This window comes from Rattus rattus, chromosome 7 (assembly GCF_011064425.1).
Source record: "Rattus rattus isolate New Zealand chromosome 7, Rrattus_CSIRO_v1, whole genome shotgun sequence".
Taxonomy (NCBI): Eukaryota; Metazoa; Chordata; class Mammalia; order Rodentia; family Muridae; genus Rattus; species Rattus rattus.
The window spans coordinates 70,086,755-70,104,792 of record NC_046160.1 but is presented as its reverse complement, the minus strand read 5'-3'; the positions used below and the strand labels follow the sequence as shown (position 1 = coordinate 70,104,792).

The window sequence follows — 18,038 nt, the reverse complement described above, 5'->3', positions numbered from 1 at the left end:
TATAATGTGTATCCTGTACTTTGTGGCTAGTATCTACTTATCAATGAGTATATACCGTGCATGTCCTTTTGGGTCTTGGTAAAAGTAACCTCATTCAGGATGATATTTTCTAGTTTGATCCATTTGTTTGCTAAGTTCATGATGCCCTTGTCTATAATGGCTGAATAGTGTTCCACTGTGTAAATGAACCATTTTGAATGCACCCATACTTTGGTTGAGGGACATCTGGGTTGCTTCCAGTTTCTGGCTATTAAGGATAAAGCTGAACATAGTAGAGCATTGTGGTAGGTGGAGCACCTTTTGGATACACGCCCAGAGGTGGTATATCTGGGTCTTCATGTAGAACTATTTCCAATTTTCTGAGAAACTGCCAGATTGAGTTCCAGAGAGTTTGTACAAGTTTGCAATCCCACCAGCAAACAAACAAACAAACAAAAGAATATCCTTTAAAGAGATGGCTCAGTGGTTAGGAGCACTGGCTGCTCTTCCAGATGATCCAAGTTCAGTTCCTAGCACCCACATGGTACCTCACAACTAACTATAACTCCAACTTCTAGGGGATCCTAGGCTGTCTTCTGGCCTCCTTAGGCCCTCTCCTCCCCTCTCTCTCTCTCTCTACACACACACACACACACACACACACACACACACACACACACACACCATGATACAGAGACCTACATGCAGACAAAACACTCAGATCCATAAAATAAAAATTAATGAAAATTAAAGTCTCCCTCCAGCCCTCCTGCCCCTGAGGTGTTGGATGAGGGAGATAGAGAGGAGGAGGTCACACTTGCATGGTCAGTCTGGCCTGGAGTCCTCATGTCTGCCCTTCCCTGCCTTGTGCTGCCTTCCTCAGAGGGAACAGATGCGTGTGCAGCTTGCTCAGCCTCTCCAGACATGAGCTGCTAGACAACTTCTCCTCACTTTTGAGAGCTGAAATAATTTGGGTCTTAGTCAACACACCAAAGCACACGTAAAAAGGCCCCACTGTAGAACTCAGAACAGACTTTTACCTCAAGAGAATTTTCTTGGCTTCTTTGTGAGATGAATTTTGTTGCTTCAAGGTACATTCTCACGTGGTATTTTCACATTACACAGAAGGACTTGCTTAGGGTGACTTCTTGTAATTAATCCTCATAAATGAAAAGAGAAAGAGCTAATTATAGAATTGTAGCTAGTAGGAATTTTTAAAATAATTTATTAGTGAAAACTATACCATCTACTATATAAATAAACAGCACATTTAAATGTATCTGGCTAATCACACCGTATAAATTACCAGTTGAGTGAACGCTTTGGTTGCTTTTCTTCCCTTCTATTCAGCTGCTGGTGTGGTTTTAATTGCAAGTTATAGGAGAATATTTTGAATCACAAGTGTGGCATACTGCTGTGACCATCACAGCAACATGCTCCGAAAGAACACTGAGCAGATGTCATGTGAGCTTGACTCAGGAGGGAAAATCTACAAGCTAAGAGGAGAAGGGGAGTCTCCTTTGTGAAATATCTCCAAAGAGGAAACAATTAGTCATACTCTTAAAAACGCATGTGAGTGCGTAACTGTGCTGTAGCAAACTGCGAATCTCAGAGAAACCAGAGTGCACCGTTTAGCAAGCTCCAAAGGCAACAGCAGATTGGGCTCCAGCAGACAAGGTCTTTCAGTCTTGGTAATAACCCCAGGGTTGGAAAGGAACAAATTAAAAATAACCTCTGACTCCCAGTTCCGTTGGTCGTTAAGACATCACAGCAAGTGACATATACACTGATCGCCCGCCTATGTGAAGAGATGTTTAGCCACAGTTGGTTTCTAAACTAGCGTGAGGTAAAATCACTGAGGCAATGGGTTTGAGATGAATTTTAAAAGTAGCTTGGAAAAAAAGCATAATTTATAAAGTAAACATTCTAGATGGAGGAGCCAAATATAAATTCCTTTTGGATGACATGGAGTTATGTGTTATTAATGTATCTATATGGATAATCTCTCCTTTAGAGTGTGTAATCCAGAACTGGATACAATTATTTAATGTCAAAGTGATGGTAACTATTACATGACATTAGTTTCACCAGCTCCACAAAAGATGGTTTTTCTTTTCCAACAATTCTTTATAAAGCCTGCTGTTCTACATAAAGTTATGGGGGTTTGGGGAGTTGGGAAGGAGATCTAGTTTTTGAAATCATAAATATAAACATGATTTTTTTTTCCTATTTTGGAAAATAGTTCCTCATAATTCTGGTATGAAAGGACACTAGTGTAGTAATTTGCTGCATCCCATGGTCCCAAGATGATGTCTCTTGTTCTGGTTCTCTCTCTCATACAGCAACCATCTACTTTTGCTTATGCAAGACAAATCATTAAGAAGGAAGGCTGGGGGTTCCAGGGCCTCAACAAAGGACTTACAGCAACTCTGGGACGCCACGGAATTTTCAACATGACTTACTTTGGCTTCTACTACAACGTCAAAGATAATATTCCATCCAGTAAGGTAGCTATGCAGTCATTTAAGTTCTGTTGGGTGGAAAGCATACCAATGTTTGTAGCTTTATCTGTACAGTATTTGCCTCATCCAACCAAATCCACAGCCATTAACTATTTGATCCTGTCAGCCTATGTATGGAGTCCTGTTATGTCCCTTGCAAATCCAGAAACCGAGACTTCTGAAGGTCAGTAGGAAAGCTGAGCCTGAACCCAAGTCTTGATGGAGAGGTTGCTCTCCATGAAGAATGTCTCACATAGATATGAATACTTTCCATTGAATCACTACTAGACATTTCTACACACAGTGTAATCATTTCATTTCTACCTCACGCACATCACTTTCTCAAAACCATGGAGTTGGGTTTGTTTGTTTTTGTTTCGTTTTCTCATACTCCAAATCAGTTGAGCTCACAAGGGAAATGTCAGGCTATATTTCAAATGGTACGTTGATGCTCACTGTAAAATTACTTGGGTTAATTTAGGTGAGGGGTAAACTACTCCTCTCTAGTCATTTGCTCTTGTTATAATATAACAATGGGGATAATTGCATTATCTTTTAATGATAACCTACAGAAGACAAAAGTCTTCAACTACAATATAAAACTGCCTATGGTATACCTGTAAGTTACACACCCCAGTGTTTTCCCTCCACGGAGCTTGACATTCAAGGTGACAATTCTGTGGTTTACACTCTTGACAAAAGCAGCTCACATAACATTAGAGAAGTGTCTAATTCCTTAATTTCTCCAGCTACCAAAAGAATTTAGCCAGCTGTCAACTGTATACACTAAATTGGATTATATAAATGATTTATACAAATTAAGTATTGATATATCTTATTATATTATGACTTTAATGTGTATGTTATTAAGGTAAAATGAAATTATTTTTTATTTAAAAGAATTCAAGAAGATCAATAAGATGTATATATAGTCACGAGTTAGTAGGTATTTTTTAATGGATGGGGTACAGTTGTGGACAAAGGAACCAGCAAGAGTTGCAGGGGATAAGAGAGGCTAATGGCAAATATGACCACAGTGCATTCTATATGTGCAAATGACAATCAAAAATAATGAAAGAATCCACAGATAGTGGCTCATGCCTGTAATCTCAATGCTCTGGAGGTTGAGGTAGGAGCATCAGCACTGGTTTGAAGCCAGCCTGAGCTGCATAACAAGGCCTTATCTTTAAACACCAGTAAGTAAATACCTACAAGTTCAAACTTTACTCTGGAGTTAAGCAGTCTACAATTAAGTTATTACATGCTCAGTATAAGTAAAAAGGACCAGAAACCTGGCAGTTTCTTTATTTTCTTAAAAATAAAGACAAACAACAGACAGAGCCATTTTTCTTGCCTGTTTGCAAATCAACTTTTGTTACTAATGCGAACACCATGTTTCAATAAGCACTTTAATTAATATGAATTATTACAAATACGATGTTTCAATAAGCACTTTAATTAAGCACCTCTCAAGGGTTAAAGAGGTGACTCAACCATTAAAGGCTAGGCTCCCAACCAAAATGTCAAGTGTTTCTCTCTGTATACCAGGCACTCTATGAAGTGTGCTGTATTCTCAAAGAAGCTCTCAAGAATCCACGAAAAAGACCACTGAACAGGCATATTGAAAATGCTTGATTGTACTTAGACGAGCAATGTGTCGAGAGTCATTAGTTAATAACACTTCTAATCATGTATGGAAATGCTTTCCAAACTCTCAAATTCCATTTCCTAAATTTTGACTGCTATTCTAAAAACAAATCCCGTCACATTTTTAGCATGTTATGTATCAATGTTGCCTAAAAAACTAGGTTTTTCTAACATTTATTCCTCCAGCATGCTGAGTTTCGCAGTGCTCTCATCTCCCACTCCCATTTATAAAGTACATATAAAAACGGCCGTTAACAAGAACAGGGGCTTTTCCTGTTGTTTTTTTTCACTGCTGTATCCTCAGAGATTAAAACACTGCCTGGTGCAGAGCAGGTCCTCAGGAAATCTTTATTAAATGAATCGCATGAAGGAAGGAAGAAATGAATGGAAAATGTGTTTCCTTTCACTGCATACCTTAGGGATACCTTGGCATTCGGGAGAGCCACAATATTAATTGGTGTTAGTGTATAGGAAACTGGAAGAGAGTTTACAGTTGAAGGGCTTAGAGCTAGAGTGGGTCTCACCCTAATCAAACAGAACCCCAAGAAAAAGAAAATGGCACAAGAGAGTCTTTGTATCCAGGAGGTGAGATGTTTGGTTTTGGAAATGCTTCCTTAAATGGAGATTTTCACATTGCTGAGATAAGTTTCCCTACACTACCTCAGTAGACTGCCAGAGCGAGCATTTTGGCAATAACCAAAACCTTAGTGATCTCTACAGTATAGACAGGCTACTGCTGTGCAGGCAAAGCCCCAGAAAACAGAACGGAAAGGCATGGTATGAACTACTTTGCCAAGACTCCCTAGAACCTGCTATCTGTCTAATTTGTGTGTGTGTGTGTGTGTGTGTGTGTGTGTGTGTGTGTAAATCTGCTTACTGAAATGCCAATGAGTGTTTAACAAAGAAATTTTCTGTTAGCTAACATTCCCTCTGCTGAGACTAGACTAATAAACAAAGTCTTAATTTATTAACCAGGACCCTAAGGAATATTAAGTTCTCTCCTAACTCTCTAAACCAAAGATGTGAGCTGGAAAGATGGCGCAGCAATAAAGAGCACTTTTGCTACTGCAAGGAACCCAGGTTCAATCCCCAGTACCCACATGGCAGCTGACAACCTCTTCTGGCCTCTGTGGGCGAGTGCAGGGCACAGAGATGCAGGCAAAGCAGGCACGCACATGAAATAAAAACAAGTAAGAAAAGTCTTTTAAAGATATGTTTTTCATTAAGGTTTTAGCTTTCTGGGCACAGTCTTACTAGTATAGTCCTACTCTGGACTTGAACCTTCTATATAGGCAGGGTTAGTTTGAACCTCCTGCTTCAATCTCTTGAACAGAATTAGAGTTGACTTTTTCAAATTGTGCTATAGTTCTATCAAGACAAAGACTCAGGGCCAGACTCTTCGCTCTCTCGCACTCTATTCAAACACATGATAAGGAAGCTGTGGAAATGCAGGTTATAATTATTTGTAAAAGTAATGTTGCCTGGAAGGTGGCTCACCCCTATGATTCTAGCACTTAGGAGACTGAAGCAAGGCAGGTTGTGGTCAACCTGGGCTACCCAGTGAGTTCTAAGGAAGCCTGGACTACAAAATGGGACCCTGCCTCAGTATATAGTGGAAGGCCAATAAATCCACTGTAATCCTTTCTGTACACCTTTACACTAGTGGAGAAAGCCAAAAAATTGCTTCCTAGCTCTTTATCTATCAATGCTTTGAAATCATAACGTACTTTGGGCATGATACCAGTTGATGAGATTTGCCATGTGGGCTCAGAATTTTACTCCCACACTTTAGTTCCCAAACTAAAATAATGTGTTCCCTTTTGTTTGATGATCTTAGCCCTTGGCCCCAGTGTGGGTAGGTAGGAGGAATGCTGTGCATAAAGTCTGGGGTTATCAGTCTGAATGTCACTTTAACACGTATTTCCTGAGTGACTGACAGGTGGCAGGCCCCATGGTAAGTACCGAGGGATACAAAAGTGGGAAGCTGTCATAATAGAGGGCTTTCAAGATAAAAGAGAACAATCAAAAGCCAAAAAACCCACGCACGGTTAGGAATGCTCCAAACCTGGAGTCAGAAAGGCCTTCTTCCCTAAGGAAATGGCATTGGAGCCAACAGCTTAGCCCTGAGCCAGTGACAGAACACGACGTGGGCAGAAGCATTCCAGACACATAGGACGGTACAGTGACAAGGCTCTAAATTGGGAGGGGGGTCGGTGTCCTGGACAAATGAAAGATACCCCATGTGATGAATGGTTAGGCCAGGGGTCTGGCTAGCTAAGGCCATACTGACCACTGTAAGACACACTGAGAACGGTGTCTCTACCTAAAAGCACTAATGTCGTCACCCATCTTCCATTATTGTAGGAGAACATTAAATCGGGCGCCACATCTAGTGAGGTTCTTCCACCTCACAGGAAAATGGCAGGGGCAGAAGAAACACCAGAAAGTACACGTGCATAGCTTTGGGCACAAACAAGTCCAAACACAACCCAATCTCCGAGAGACACTCCAGAACAGCACCAATTCTTTCTAAAGGAGGTTTGCCTGGTACAAACACCGCTGAAACTGCCCTCCGCCTCTCACAACCATCACAGTGGCAATTAAATTTCAAAAATCAAATTTTAAGGAGATAACATTTTCTAGACACCACAGGGCCGCCCTACATGCAAACTCACATGAACTATAACAACATGCTTAAGACCCGCACAAGCTCGAGCCTTACAAAATACCTGCACAAAGGAGGGAGAGTGGCCACAGAATCCCAACACAAGCCAAGAAGCCATTTGAAATAGTAGCTAATGGGAGAGAGGAAAATCAATTTTCTTCAATGGAGTGACACTAGATATATTAACCACACTCCAAGGCAGACCCCATGGTCAGGAGGTGTCGGCCAGTACAGATGGACTCCATGTTTGTGGTGCCTTTTTCTCTTTTGTGTCTATATTTTGCTGTTAAGAGTGAGTAGTTAGTGAACACAAAAAGAACTCAGTGCTTTGCTTGTGTGTGTGTGTGTGTGTGTGTGTGTGTGTGTGTGTGTGTGTGTGTGTGTGTTTGTGTGAACTTGTTTCATTTGTTCTGGTGCTTTTTGGTTTCTTGTTGGTTTTTTTTTTTCCTTATTTTTTCTTTCTTTTTTTTTTTTTTCTTTTTTCTTTTTTTCGGAGCTGGGGACCGAACCCAGGGCCTTGCACTCGCTAGGCAAGCGCTCTACCGCTGAGCTAAATCCCCAACCCCTTATTTTTTTAAATTTTATTCTGGTGCAGTTTTTTTTTGTTTGTCTGTTTTGTTCTTTTTTTAAAAGAATGGGGGAAGAGACAAAGGGAGAGAGCACAAAAATGGATAGATAGGGAGATGGGGACAATCTGGAAGGAATTGGGAGGAGAACATGATTAAAATATATTGTATAACAATCAATGAAAAATGACAAAAAGTGAGAAAGAAGTTGAGTGAGGAAAAGATCTGTGAGGAGTTTGGGGAGGGAGAAGAATATTATAAAAGTATAAGAATAATTTGTTTTTAATTTTAGAATCAGTTTTAATGAGGAAAAATATCCAAACCAGAGTAGCTAGGAAGCCAACAAGAGAGTTTAGGCAGGGGATCGCCTGATCACTTTGGTGGGGAAATGGGCATAGTGTTCCTGGGGAGAGAAAGGTGGAGTCCATTCGAGGAGACTATCCCAGTCTGAGACCACAGGGTCTGGGACTGTAGTTTTATGGTGAAGAGAGGGGAACGAAGAATGAAATGTCTTGAAGACGAGAAAGAATAAGAAATTTGCACAATGTGGTGACAGAATATATGGGTATGTTGAGCTCATATGCTGAGGTGATAAAATTGATACTTAGATTTTTTTTATTGGGCAGCTAAAAGGGTAATGATGCCCTTTCGCTGAGGAAAACATGCTAAAAGAGAAACCAGCTGCTAGAAGAAATTATAGGCTCAGTCAGGAAACTGAGTCTAACTGTTTGGGGCTGCAGCGTGCAGACATGGAGTCTATTGGCTGGATGTGGGTTCCGGGGTTTGAGAGAAGGAGTCTGAGCTGGAGAGACACAACTGAAAAGCATCAGTTAACCTCCACGGGAAGAGAGCAGCCACTTCGTCATAGTTAAACGACCATGAGCTAATCACTTACTGCTCCGAGCTGCAGGCGTTTCATCCATAAAATGAAAAGCTACGGTTGTTCTTTTGACAAAGTCATTTTGAGAATTAAACTAAACAAGATACAAAGTAGTTTGTAAATGTTAAGATGCCATAAAAGTGCTAAGTGCGGTGGTGCTGATGACGCAGTGGGCAGTGATGGAGGCAGTCAGCATGCAGGATTGCGTGAGGAGATCTTCCCCGGGACTCTTCTCTTCTGCACTTAAATGAACACTGTGTTTTCCTTGCCTAGAACAGTCATTGATTTTATGTGCTCTGTAATCTAAGCCTGACTCAAAACTGGGAAACCAGTATTCTTTAAATTTAAACCATAATAAATCAATCCTTTGTGAAGGGGAAGGTATGATAATCATTAAAACATGTTGAAGAACGTCATCATGTTGTCATAAAGCACGATGAGGAGGTGGTGCTCCTTGAAGACATTATCCCATCTTTGCTGTAGGCTCTCTTGCCGTTCACTTTGGACGGTCTGTTTACAGGGTTATTGCTTCCCTCATCCGGCAATGGCTTGCTCTCTTGTTCCAAGGGAACTTGAGATTTCATCAACTCTGACTGGCATGAGATATTTCTAGATTTTTCTTTAATTTTTTTAATCTCTAATGCTTTGCAGAATTTTTTCCGTCTTCAAAGGATTTGCTTTTGCAAGAAACAGTTTATAATGATTAGCTCAGAGTAAAAAATCGAGGGGTGTGTGTGTGTGTGTGTGTGTGTGTGTGTGTGTGTGTGAGAGAGAGAGAGAGAGAGAGAGAGAGAGACAGAGAGACAGAGAGACACAGAGACACAGAGACACAGAGACACAGAGACACAGAGAGACAGAAAGATTGGCCACTGAGTGTAAGGAACTAAGGAAGTTGTCCTTATATATACTCTCCTGAACACTTGAAAGCTTTTACATTTAGTATGTATTAATTTTATAATAGAAATAAATCAATAAACTTTTTAATGGAACCTTATAAAACAGGTTGCCCAAGTCACTTTTGAATATTTTAATCAATTGTAAAGTATGTCTGCAGAGGTGAAACAGGAATTTGAAACACTAAACCCAGATAATTCAGGTCAGATTTTGAAGCCATAAGCTGTTTAACTAGCTTTTCAGATTGGTGGTCTCTGGTCCATAAAATTTTCAAATATCACTATTCTGACTTTCTGTTCCATTCCAGCATTGAAACCACCTTTGTACACTTTATTCTTTTACACGATCCTTGTCACAATAACTCATTTTCTGCTAAGACCAAGTAAGAGGTTAGAGCTCAAAAGTGAAAATTGTTATCATAGTTAATCTGAGCCAGATACTAAAACTCTGCATTATACCCTGTAATGTCCTAGGTAACTTGTACTCCACATTTTATTTTATATTTCATTACACATAGCTGATCTCTCTGAAAGGACTATAACATTTACAGGCTGGGGAGCTGGCTCAGTTGTTAAGAGCAATTTCCAAGCAGCCCCCAGTGTGGTTCACAGCACCCCTGAGAGGCAGTTCACAATCACCTATTATCTCCAGCTCTCAGGGGATCAGATACCTCGAGCCTCCTCATGTACCTGCACAACCCTTGTGCAACACACACACACACACACACACGCACGCACACACTTTAAAATTCAAATTTTTGAAAACAATTAAAATCATTTTAAGTTATGATTTTTAAGCAAGTAAACTAGCTAAAATTTCCAGATCATACAACTAAATTCTTCTCCTTTATTCTTGCCTAAAACCTGCCGCTCCCCTCCCCCTGGACGTAGCCCTGGAAGAACTGAACTTCGCCTATTTGAAATGGGCTAGATTCTGTCAGGTTCATTTGTGGGACCTGGCATTAGTGTTGTATATTATGTAGCTACAGCCCAGAAAAGACGGTTCGAGATGTTAACTAACCACAGACCTCAGTTAATGGGGCATTCATTCACATCTTGCAGAAATAAAACAGAATGCCAGCCTGAAGAATTATTCTTCCTCCCCAGAAAGAATTTCTCATAGTAAAGCTCACTTGAAACAAATATTCATTAATTTAAATACTGATATCTTTTTCAAATATCTACAGGTATAAGTTTTCATTGTTAAAAAAAAAACCTTCCATTGCCATGCCACTTTGGGGATCTTCATAGTGTACTATATTTTATGGTGACACACAAATTCGAATCATAAGATAAAGTACTCCATGACTCTGATGATTTTGTTTTCTATTTCCACATTTGTCTTTTCTTCAGATAGTTTCATAAGTGAAATGATAGGTATCGACTCTAAGATAATAACTGTCAGAAATACTAAACTGTGTTCTTAGTTTACACTCCAACTAAGGATTTCCAGGTATTGTGCCAAGAATAATAGAGTTTTGTGTTAAATTCTGTCCTGATGTAAATTACATGTGTGGGTTTGAAAGAACAATGTTTCATCTCTTCAATATTTTTTGCTTAATAAGCCATTGAGGCCTGCTCTTATAGTTGTTAGAGACAGTATTAAGTCAAGCAAATTTTGTTTTCTTCTGATATAATAGTCATAGAAGACTGCCTTCCATGGATGCTAACACTTCCCTCTTCTTGTTTTTAACATCATCTTTCTTTGACAAACCCCGTAGAAGGTGCCAGACATCCTTCGGTGTAGCAGGAGAAACATTCAGTGTTGTAGGCTGCATGATTGAGAACTACCCCTTTCCCTAAGGTGTACACTGAACTGAATGGAAAATACACATTTGGGTTTGAGTGGAGAACATACACTGGGCTGTTTGTATTTTAAAGAGAAGGCTCTCAATAGAATTAGATGGCCGCAGGGCTTAATTTATGACAGTTCCTTTCTCTGATTCTGTCTCACTTGATCATCAGTCTTACCAGTCATGCAGCCATGGGAAAGGCAGGAGCATCAAACTTTCATTAAGAACAACTCTCTTTTCTATGAACCACTTGGGGGAGATTACCAGTACATCGTTTCTATGAAATTCCAGGATATATGACAAGAAGCTGTGGTAAAAGAGTATCTTTCATTGGCAGTTTTCACAGACTCCCTGGAGTGTATGTGTTGGGGGCAGGAGGAATGGGGAAAGGCAGAGAGGAAGGGGCAGGGATTCAGACACTTTCTTAAATAAACGTCAGGCAAAATTTTTCCACTCAGGCACCACCCAAGTGAATGTAAATGGAAGACCAGCAACTAAATCACCAGTAAATCCATTTTGTCTGTGCATTCGACAAGTATTAGTGGTGCCACCCACCATGTGCCAGGCACCATCTTTCTAAGCATCTTCACTGTCCCCGCCTTAGTGGGGTTCATAGTCTAATGGAAGAAGGTGGCAATAAACCCAGTATCATGAGGAACCGAGTCTTGTCCACTGCATCAAGTGCCATGAAGACAGCTAGAAAGCTGTGAAAACCTGGCGAGCACTCTACTCTCGACCCATGGTGAAAAAATATAAAGAGGGAGAGAAGCCTGATTTCAGTAACAACATGCAGGCTTGAGCTCAGGGTGAGCATGAGCCAGGCCAAGGCAAAGAGCATGAGTGCACTAAGCACAGCAAGCACAGTGTGTCTGCTCTAAAGCAAGTGCGTGAGGGCCTGAGAGGAGATGGAGCTTGGACCACTGGTGTGGAGAGAATCCAGAGGTGGCAACTGCGAACGGGACTGGAACATTCTAGAGATGTAGGTTTAAGATAGTTTGACTAGTAGCTATATCAAACACATATTATCTAAGCAAGTATGGGAAATTTGCATGTCTAAAGGTACAGAAGTGGTATCTCAAAGACAAAACCAATTCAAAGCCTTCTACTTGATCGTCTGCCTAGCAGATCATCTCAGTCGAGCCCCTGCCTTGAAGCCACCGCCTTCAGAGTCTTGATTTGGGACTTCTGGTTGGCTAGTTTGCCTAGAAGTCAATGTTTACATTGAGGTAACAAACAGACAAAGCCTGCCAAAATATAAAAACCCAACTGGCTTCCAAGTGTAAACACTGACTTCTATTTTGTATGATAATACCCAAAGACTTATTTAGCTCTCTGAAGGTATTATCTAGCCATGTAAATGTATGGGTAACACATAATTACAAAGAACATATTGTATATGAAACGTATACAAAGCAATCAAGTGATACCTGCTATGCTTAAATCATAAATCATTTTGACATTTTGTACATTTTATGACTCAAGCTAAGTTAAGTGGCTAAGGCCTTGAAAATTATTTTACATTTCAGAATACTTTAAAGAGCAGATAGCTTTGTTGAGGGAAGGAATTTTCATGGTTATTTTCTGAACGGCTACATTTAGATGCGGCACTCTTAAGACTTTGATTTCGTTCCAAAAGCCAGAGCCCTGCAAGGATAGAATCTTGGGAATACTCCACATTCCTTAAAGAGTGCTTATCAATTAAACCATCTCATTCTAGTTCAGTGACCTTTTGTGGAGCGGGGAGCTAGCGTTTCCCCCAAATTATCTCACATGAAGAGAAAACAAACACTCTAATAGATTCTTCTGATAGCTGTCAAGTGGAAACAACTGTATTTTTTTAATTAAGCTTCAATAGAAGATTTTTTTCCACGGAGGACAAAACAGCATGATTGGATGATATCAGAGGAAAAAAATGCTTTTGTCAAAAGTTTGTGAACAAAACAACAAAAGAGAGCCGAGGTTAGACAGAATGAAAGGGTATATGGAACACTAACCACCCCTAGTTGACGTGAACCCATCAAGACCAACATCTACAAAACAAATTCTTTCTATAAAAAGAAAGAAATACAGTTCACTCTCACACAGGCTGCTCCTCATCCAGTCACCAGGAGGCAACTGATTTCAACACCACATCATTTCCATGGTCACCACTGCCAGCTGTGGGGACAGCAATGATGAGCTGCTGTTATTTGCCTTGTGGTCATGACCAGGTGCCTAACCAGTGTGTATATGTACCTCCGAGTGATTTGCTTCTGAACCTGTGGTTCTTTGTTTACGATGTCTTCACACAGGAGAACTAAAGCCCTGGTTAGGCATCTGTGATGTGCCATGCATGGTATATCTGATGACAAATGTGACATGGCATATCCTTTTTCCCTTAAAAGGTTCCAAAGGAGACATCCCAAAGAGTCTGGTGCCCATCTCTACAAACTTCTATTAGATAGCATGCAGACAATCAAAGGTCTACATCCATGTCATTAATCATTCTTCTGTATATCTCTTCAAATGTGTGGGTGCGCCAGCCCTGGAATCTTCTTTGTTGGAGTTATCTGTAATTCCTCAACTACCCTTCCAGTAGTGTGGTCCTCTGTCTGGTCTACCTCTTCCCATTATAAGGTACATCCGATTTGCCTGTTTCAGAGTTAAACACTGCTATAATTTTGAGGTTACCAACTCTGCATATATATATATATATATATATATATATATATGACCTGAATATATATCACATTATTGTTTTGAAATTTTTGTTCATACATATGATTTTTTTTAATTAAATACAACTTCTTTTTTTCTTCTCCACAAATCTTCCCCTATCACTGCACTGCTTTTTCCTCCAAATGTCATATGCTCTCTTTTTTTGTTTTATTAAAATATAATTACATCACTTTCTGCCTCCCTTCCCTCCCTCCAATTCCCACCATGTCATCCTCCCTTTAACCTCTCCCATGCTCTCCCTCAATTCCTCACAAGTTGACTATCTTTTTCTTGTATTAATGTTATTTATCTATATAAGCATAAATATATAAATAACAAACTGTTCGGTCTGTTTAATGTCGCATATGTGTCTTGAGTTCGGGACTGATCATTCAGTATTGTATAACCTATTGGGGGGTTCATCCCTGAGATGACTAATTCTCCCTCTTTCAGCGGTTACTAGTTGCCTATAGTTCTTTGTCCAGAGGTGGGGCCCTGTGTACCACATGAGATTCCCCCTTCCAGGTTAGCTTGTATGTTGGCCTCATGTCCAGGTCTTATTTCGGCAGTCACATTATCCAGGTATCATGAGTGAGGCTTCCGTGTCATTTCAGAAGACAACATTAAAGCCTACTTCATGGTCCTCTGGTGCTTACAATATTTCTGGACCTTCCTCCATGATGTTCCATGAATCTTATGAGTAATATTTTAGATGATTCCATTGGAGCTTGTCATCCCACAATCACTGCATTTTGACCAGTTGTAATTTTTTTTTTGTAATGGTCTCCATCTCCTACAAAAGCTAAGACTTGGGCATAGTTTTGGTTTTTTTTTTTTTTAACCCCATTGGGTCCACTTGGTGCTGCCTGTATGTTCATGGGTGTATAGCATCTACTGGAGCATGGGCAGCCTCTCAGGAGCCACATCTCTGAAAAAAGACTGACTCTCCCTCTCCCAGAAGCAATCAGTTGCCAGTAGTTCCTCAGTATAGGTAGAATTCCGTCTATGCTGGAGTTTCAGCTGCCTTGATCCTGTGTAGGTCTTGTGCGAGCAGTCATGGCCATTATGAGTTTGTATGTGTAATGGTGCTGTTGTACTGAGTAACTATGTTTTACCGCAGCCTAGCTCTTACAATCTTTCTGCCCCTTCTTTGACAATTATCCCTGGACTTTGTGGGGAGGGATGTGAGGTAGATGTCCCATTTAGCTTATTACTCCATAATCTCTTATTCTCTACACATTGACCAGCTCTGTAGTAATCTCTGTCTGCTGCAAAAGCATCTTCTCTCACTGAACAAGGCACTAATCTATAGGTATAACAATATGAATTTTTGGAGAAGTTTATTACTTTAGCAGAATACTATTAGGTCCTCTGCTAGGGCCTCTGACCAACTGGCTGTGTTTTTTGTTTGGTTGGGTTTCTGTTTATTTCTTTACTGTGCTTTGTTCCCCACCCCCACCCACACTTAGTGGTATCAGGCATGAGTTGCATGTAGACAGTTGGGTTTAAATCCATTTATAAAATGTTTGATCAGATCTGTAACATTGATGCTGCTTCTGCATCATTGACATATCTTGTTAGGCCAGTTGTTTATTGGATTTTGAAAGAATAGTTAAAGCTATTGATTATTTTTCTCCTGTAGCTTTGTGTAGCCACACTTCCCAGTACCATGAAAGCTATTTAGTACATAAGTGTCCAGGTCAGTATAATCTTGATCTTTCCATACCCCATGACCTCATGTTTATAATGCCTTTTGACTTCAACCTCAAGAAAATGAAAGCCTTTGTCAGAGCACACCTCGGCCCTCCATAATAATACACTTCTAAATAGCAAGTATAAACCAAATAAAAAATCAAGTTCTCAAAGAAGTGCATATATGCACAAGTCACATGACTTCTCATATGACTGCTTTGTTTGATGTGTTACCAAGAGAAACTAAAGAGTGGTACCTGGGAAGAAGAGAAAATGTAAATGAAGAGAGCTGACATAAATGGGAAGATTCTCAGACAAACTTTCAGTATTTAGATTGATGACCTAAGTCCCCTTAAATGAAAAGCTGCATTTCAGTACTCTGCTCAACAGCAGACGTCCTGCAATTTCCCTAACCACCCCCAAACTTCACTAGTTTAAAAAAAAAAAAACTCCCCCCTCTCCCATCTTCTTTAACCCCTCCTTCTGTCAGGACTCTGTGTGGAATGTCATGGTAAAGCCACTAGAACCAAATCTTGAAGGTCTGTGAGATAAACAGCAGTCTTTTGTTTACCAAGCTAGCAGCCAGCTGACCAGTAACTTCAAGGGTCATCAGAGCCCAAGCTACAGAACGTAAAGAGTAAAAAGATGTCTCTTTTCATCAAGACACTTAATTTCATATTAAATCCTCAAGTACCATTGCCTTATATTGCTGATGTGTCTTTGGGTGTTGACTGTACGGTGTGAATTAGATGGTTTCATTAATAACAAACATGTAGCATTTTGATCATTAAATGCTTTGGGTCATAGATCACACTTCTGATGACTCCTTTTGTGAAACTTTCATAGGTTGTAGAATATCACAGCTGACCATGCCTTAGAATCACAAATTAGTGTCTCTCAAGTCATGGAGACTCTTTTGTCAAAGAAGCTTATTGACTTCAATGAAGAGGGGCTGGAAAATACAGCTCTTCAGCTCTGTACTCACCCCAGGATCTAAGTGTTATGGAAACAGCCATGAATTCTTGTAAGGCATCTTGGTGTTCATTCTCAACACTGGTACTTACAATTTAGCTGTGTATCTTTGACACATCAGACATCCTTTTGACTCAGTGACCTTGTCTGTGGAATGGAAAGATAACTTTAGTTCCTAAAGTGTTTGCAAGGAAATTAATTAAATAAAAGGTACCCTGTAAAGTCTCAAAGCACCTGCTTAGCATTCATGAAGAACTGGGCTAGGTCTTTAGCATGACAGAAAAGCATACATTTCCCTAATGTTATAGCCCCTACTGTGTGAAAGTACAAGGTCAACACATGTACATTAGTTTATCTTTAGGATGCTCACTCCCAGTGCAGCTATGTGACATTTGTAAGAAAATTTTGAAAATATTTATTTAAAAATTAGTAGAAGGAAGAGTAAGACTGACTCTTTAAAAGTAAGTATTATAAAAGATCTATTTTAAATATAAGAAAAAAAGACGGTCACAATAATGGATTTTAAATCATGGTAAATTCTAAGAACAGCAATAGTTGCTAGCCTTTGCAGTTGAGTAAAGACTTGGAATAAAATGATTCAGGTGTATGTGTGAGGAGTGTAGTTAAAGTACAGAAGTGCCAGGCAGTGGTGGTGTGTATACACACACACACACACACACACACACACACACACATTGCATTATTTTCCCTCCCTTTATTTCTCCTACCACATACTCTTCATCTTCAAGTTCTCCTCACTTTCTCCTCTCTCTCTCTCTCTCTCTCTCTCTCTCTCTCTCTCTCTCTCAAAAAAAAAAAAAAAGTAGAACACAAACAAAAGACAGAAAATCAAAATATACTCCACAGTGGCCAGGCTTTTAAGAAGCACGGGCTAGATGCTATATCATGGCTTTCAACACGTAAATTCCAGGAGTGATTTCTCTTTTCCTGGCACGTTTTCCCCTGCACTGCGCTCATTCAATCCCATTGCATGGATGATTGTCCATGCACACACCCCATCCCACTCTGGATTTATTCAGCTACATTCTTGAGTGGGGGCTCGGGATTTTGCAAAAGAGGCTAATGACTTAAATTAGTGGAGGTCTGGACAGAGAATACCACACAGGCTTGGCTCTGCTGCTGAGTCAAGACCGCTCCATTCAGCTTGTCTTGGTACCCATGAGCACTTGGTTTCAGCTTGGCCACTGCTCCTCTCCACCCACATCTCCCAGAGCTCAGCTTGAGGGCAATGAAGCACTCCTCTGTGCTGCTTACTTCCCTCTATCTCCCAGTTCCTAAACTAAGGACATCTTATTTTGTCAGGCAGTGGGTGGCAGTACATGCCATTAATCCGAGAACTTAGGAGGTAGAGGCAGAAGGATCTCTTGAGTTCAAGGTCCACTTGGTCTGTAGAGCAAGACAGCCAGGGGTACATAGAGAAACCCTGTCTTGAAAAAAAAAAAAAGTAATGGCCTGTAGGCTCTTTTCCCTAGGATACCTCTCCTTGCCTATTAGTAATGCTAAGTTCACTACTTTCCCTGCCTTACACCAATCTTACAGGGATCTCCATCACTTTAAGAAAATGGAGAAAATGTCACTTAGTAGGTATGAAACAATGACCACACTCAAAGTCTAAGGTTAGGCTTCATTCTATATCATCATCACTGTCCTTGCCCCAACCGTCCGAGGTCCTGCTGCAATGGACAGTTCATATGGCTCAGCAGTGTTGTTCTTTGGGGGGTTGTATCTGCAC

At 40.3% G+C, this 18,038-nt stretch overlaps 1 protein-coding gene across 1 annotated transcript in view; it reads left to right on the top strand.

The window, feature by feature from the left end:
• Slc25a21 (solute carrier family 25 member 21) overlaps positions 1 to 18,038 on the top strand; it is a 474,469-nt gene that overhangs the window by 447,239 nt on the left and 9,192 nt on the right. Inside the window, exon 7 of the mRNA XM_032907774.1 lies at positions 2,322 to 2,486. Within this exon, the coding sequence (XP_032763665.1) occupies positions 2,322 to 2,486 (165 nt within the window). The remainder of the gene's footprint in view (positions 1 to 2,321; positions 2,487 to 18,038) is intronic.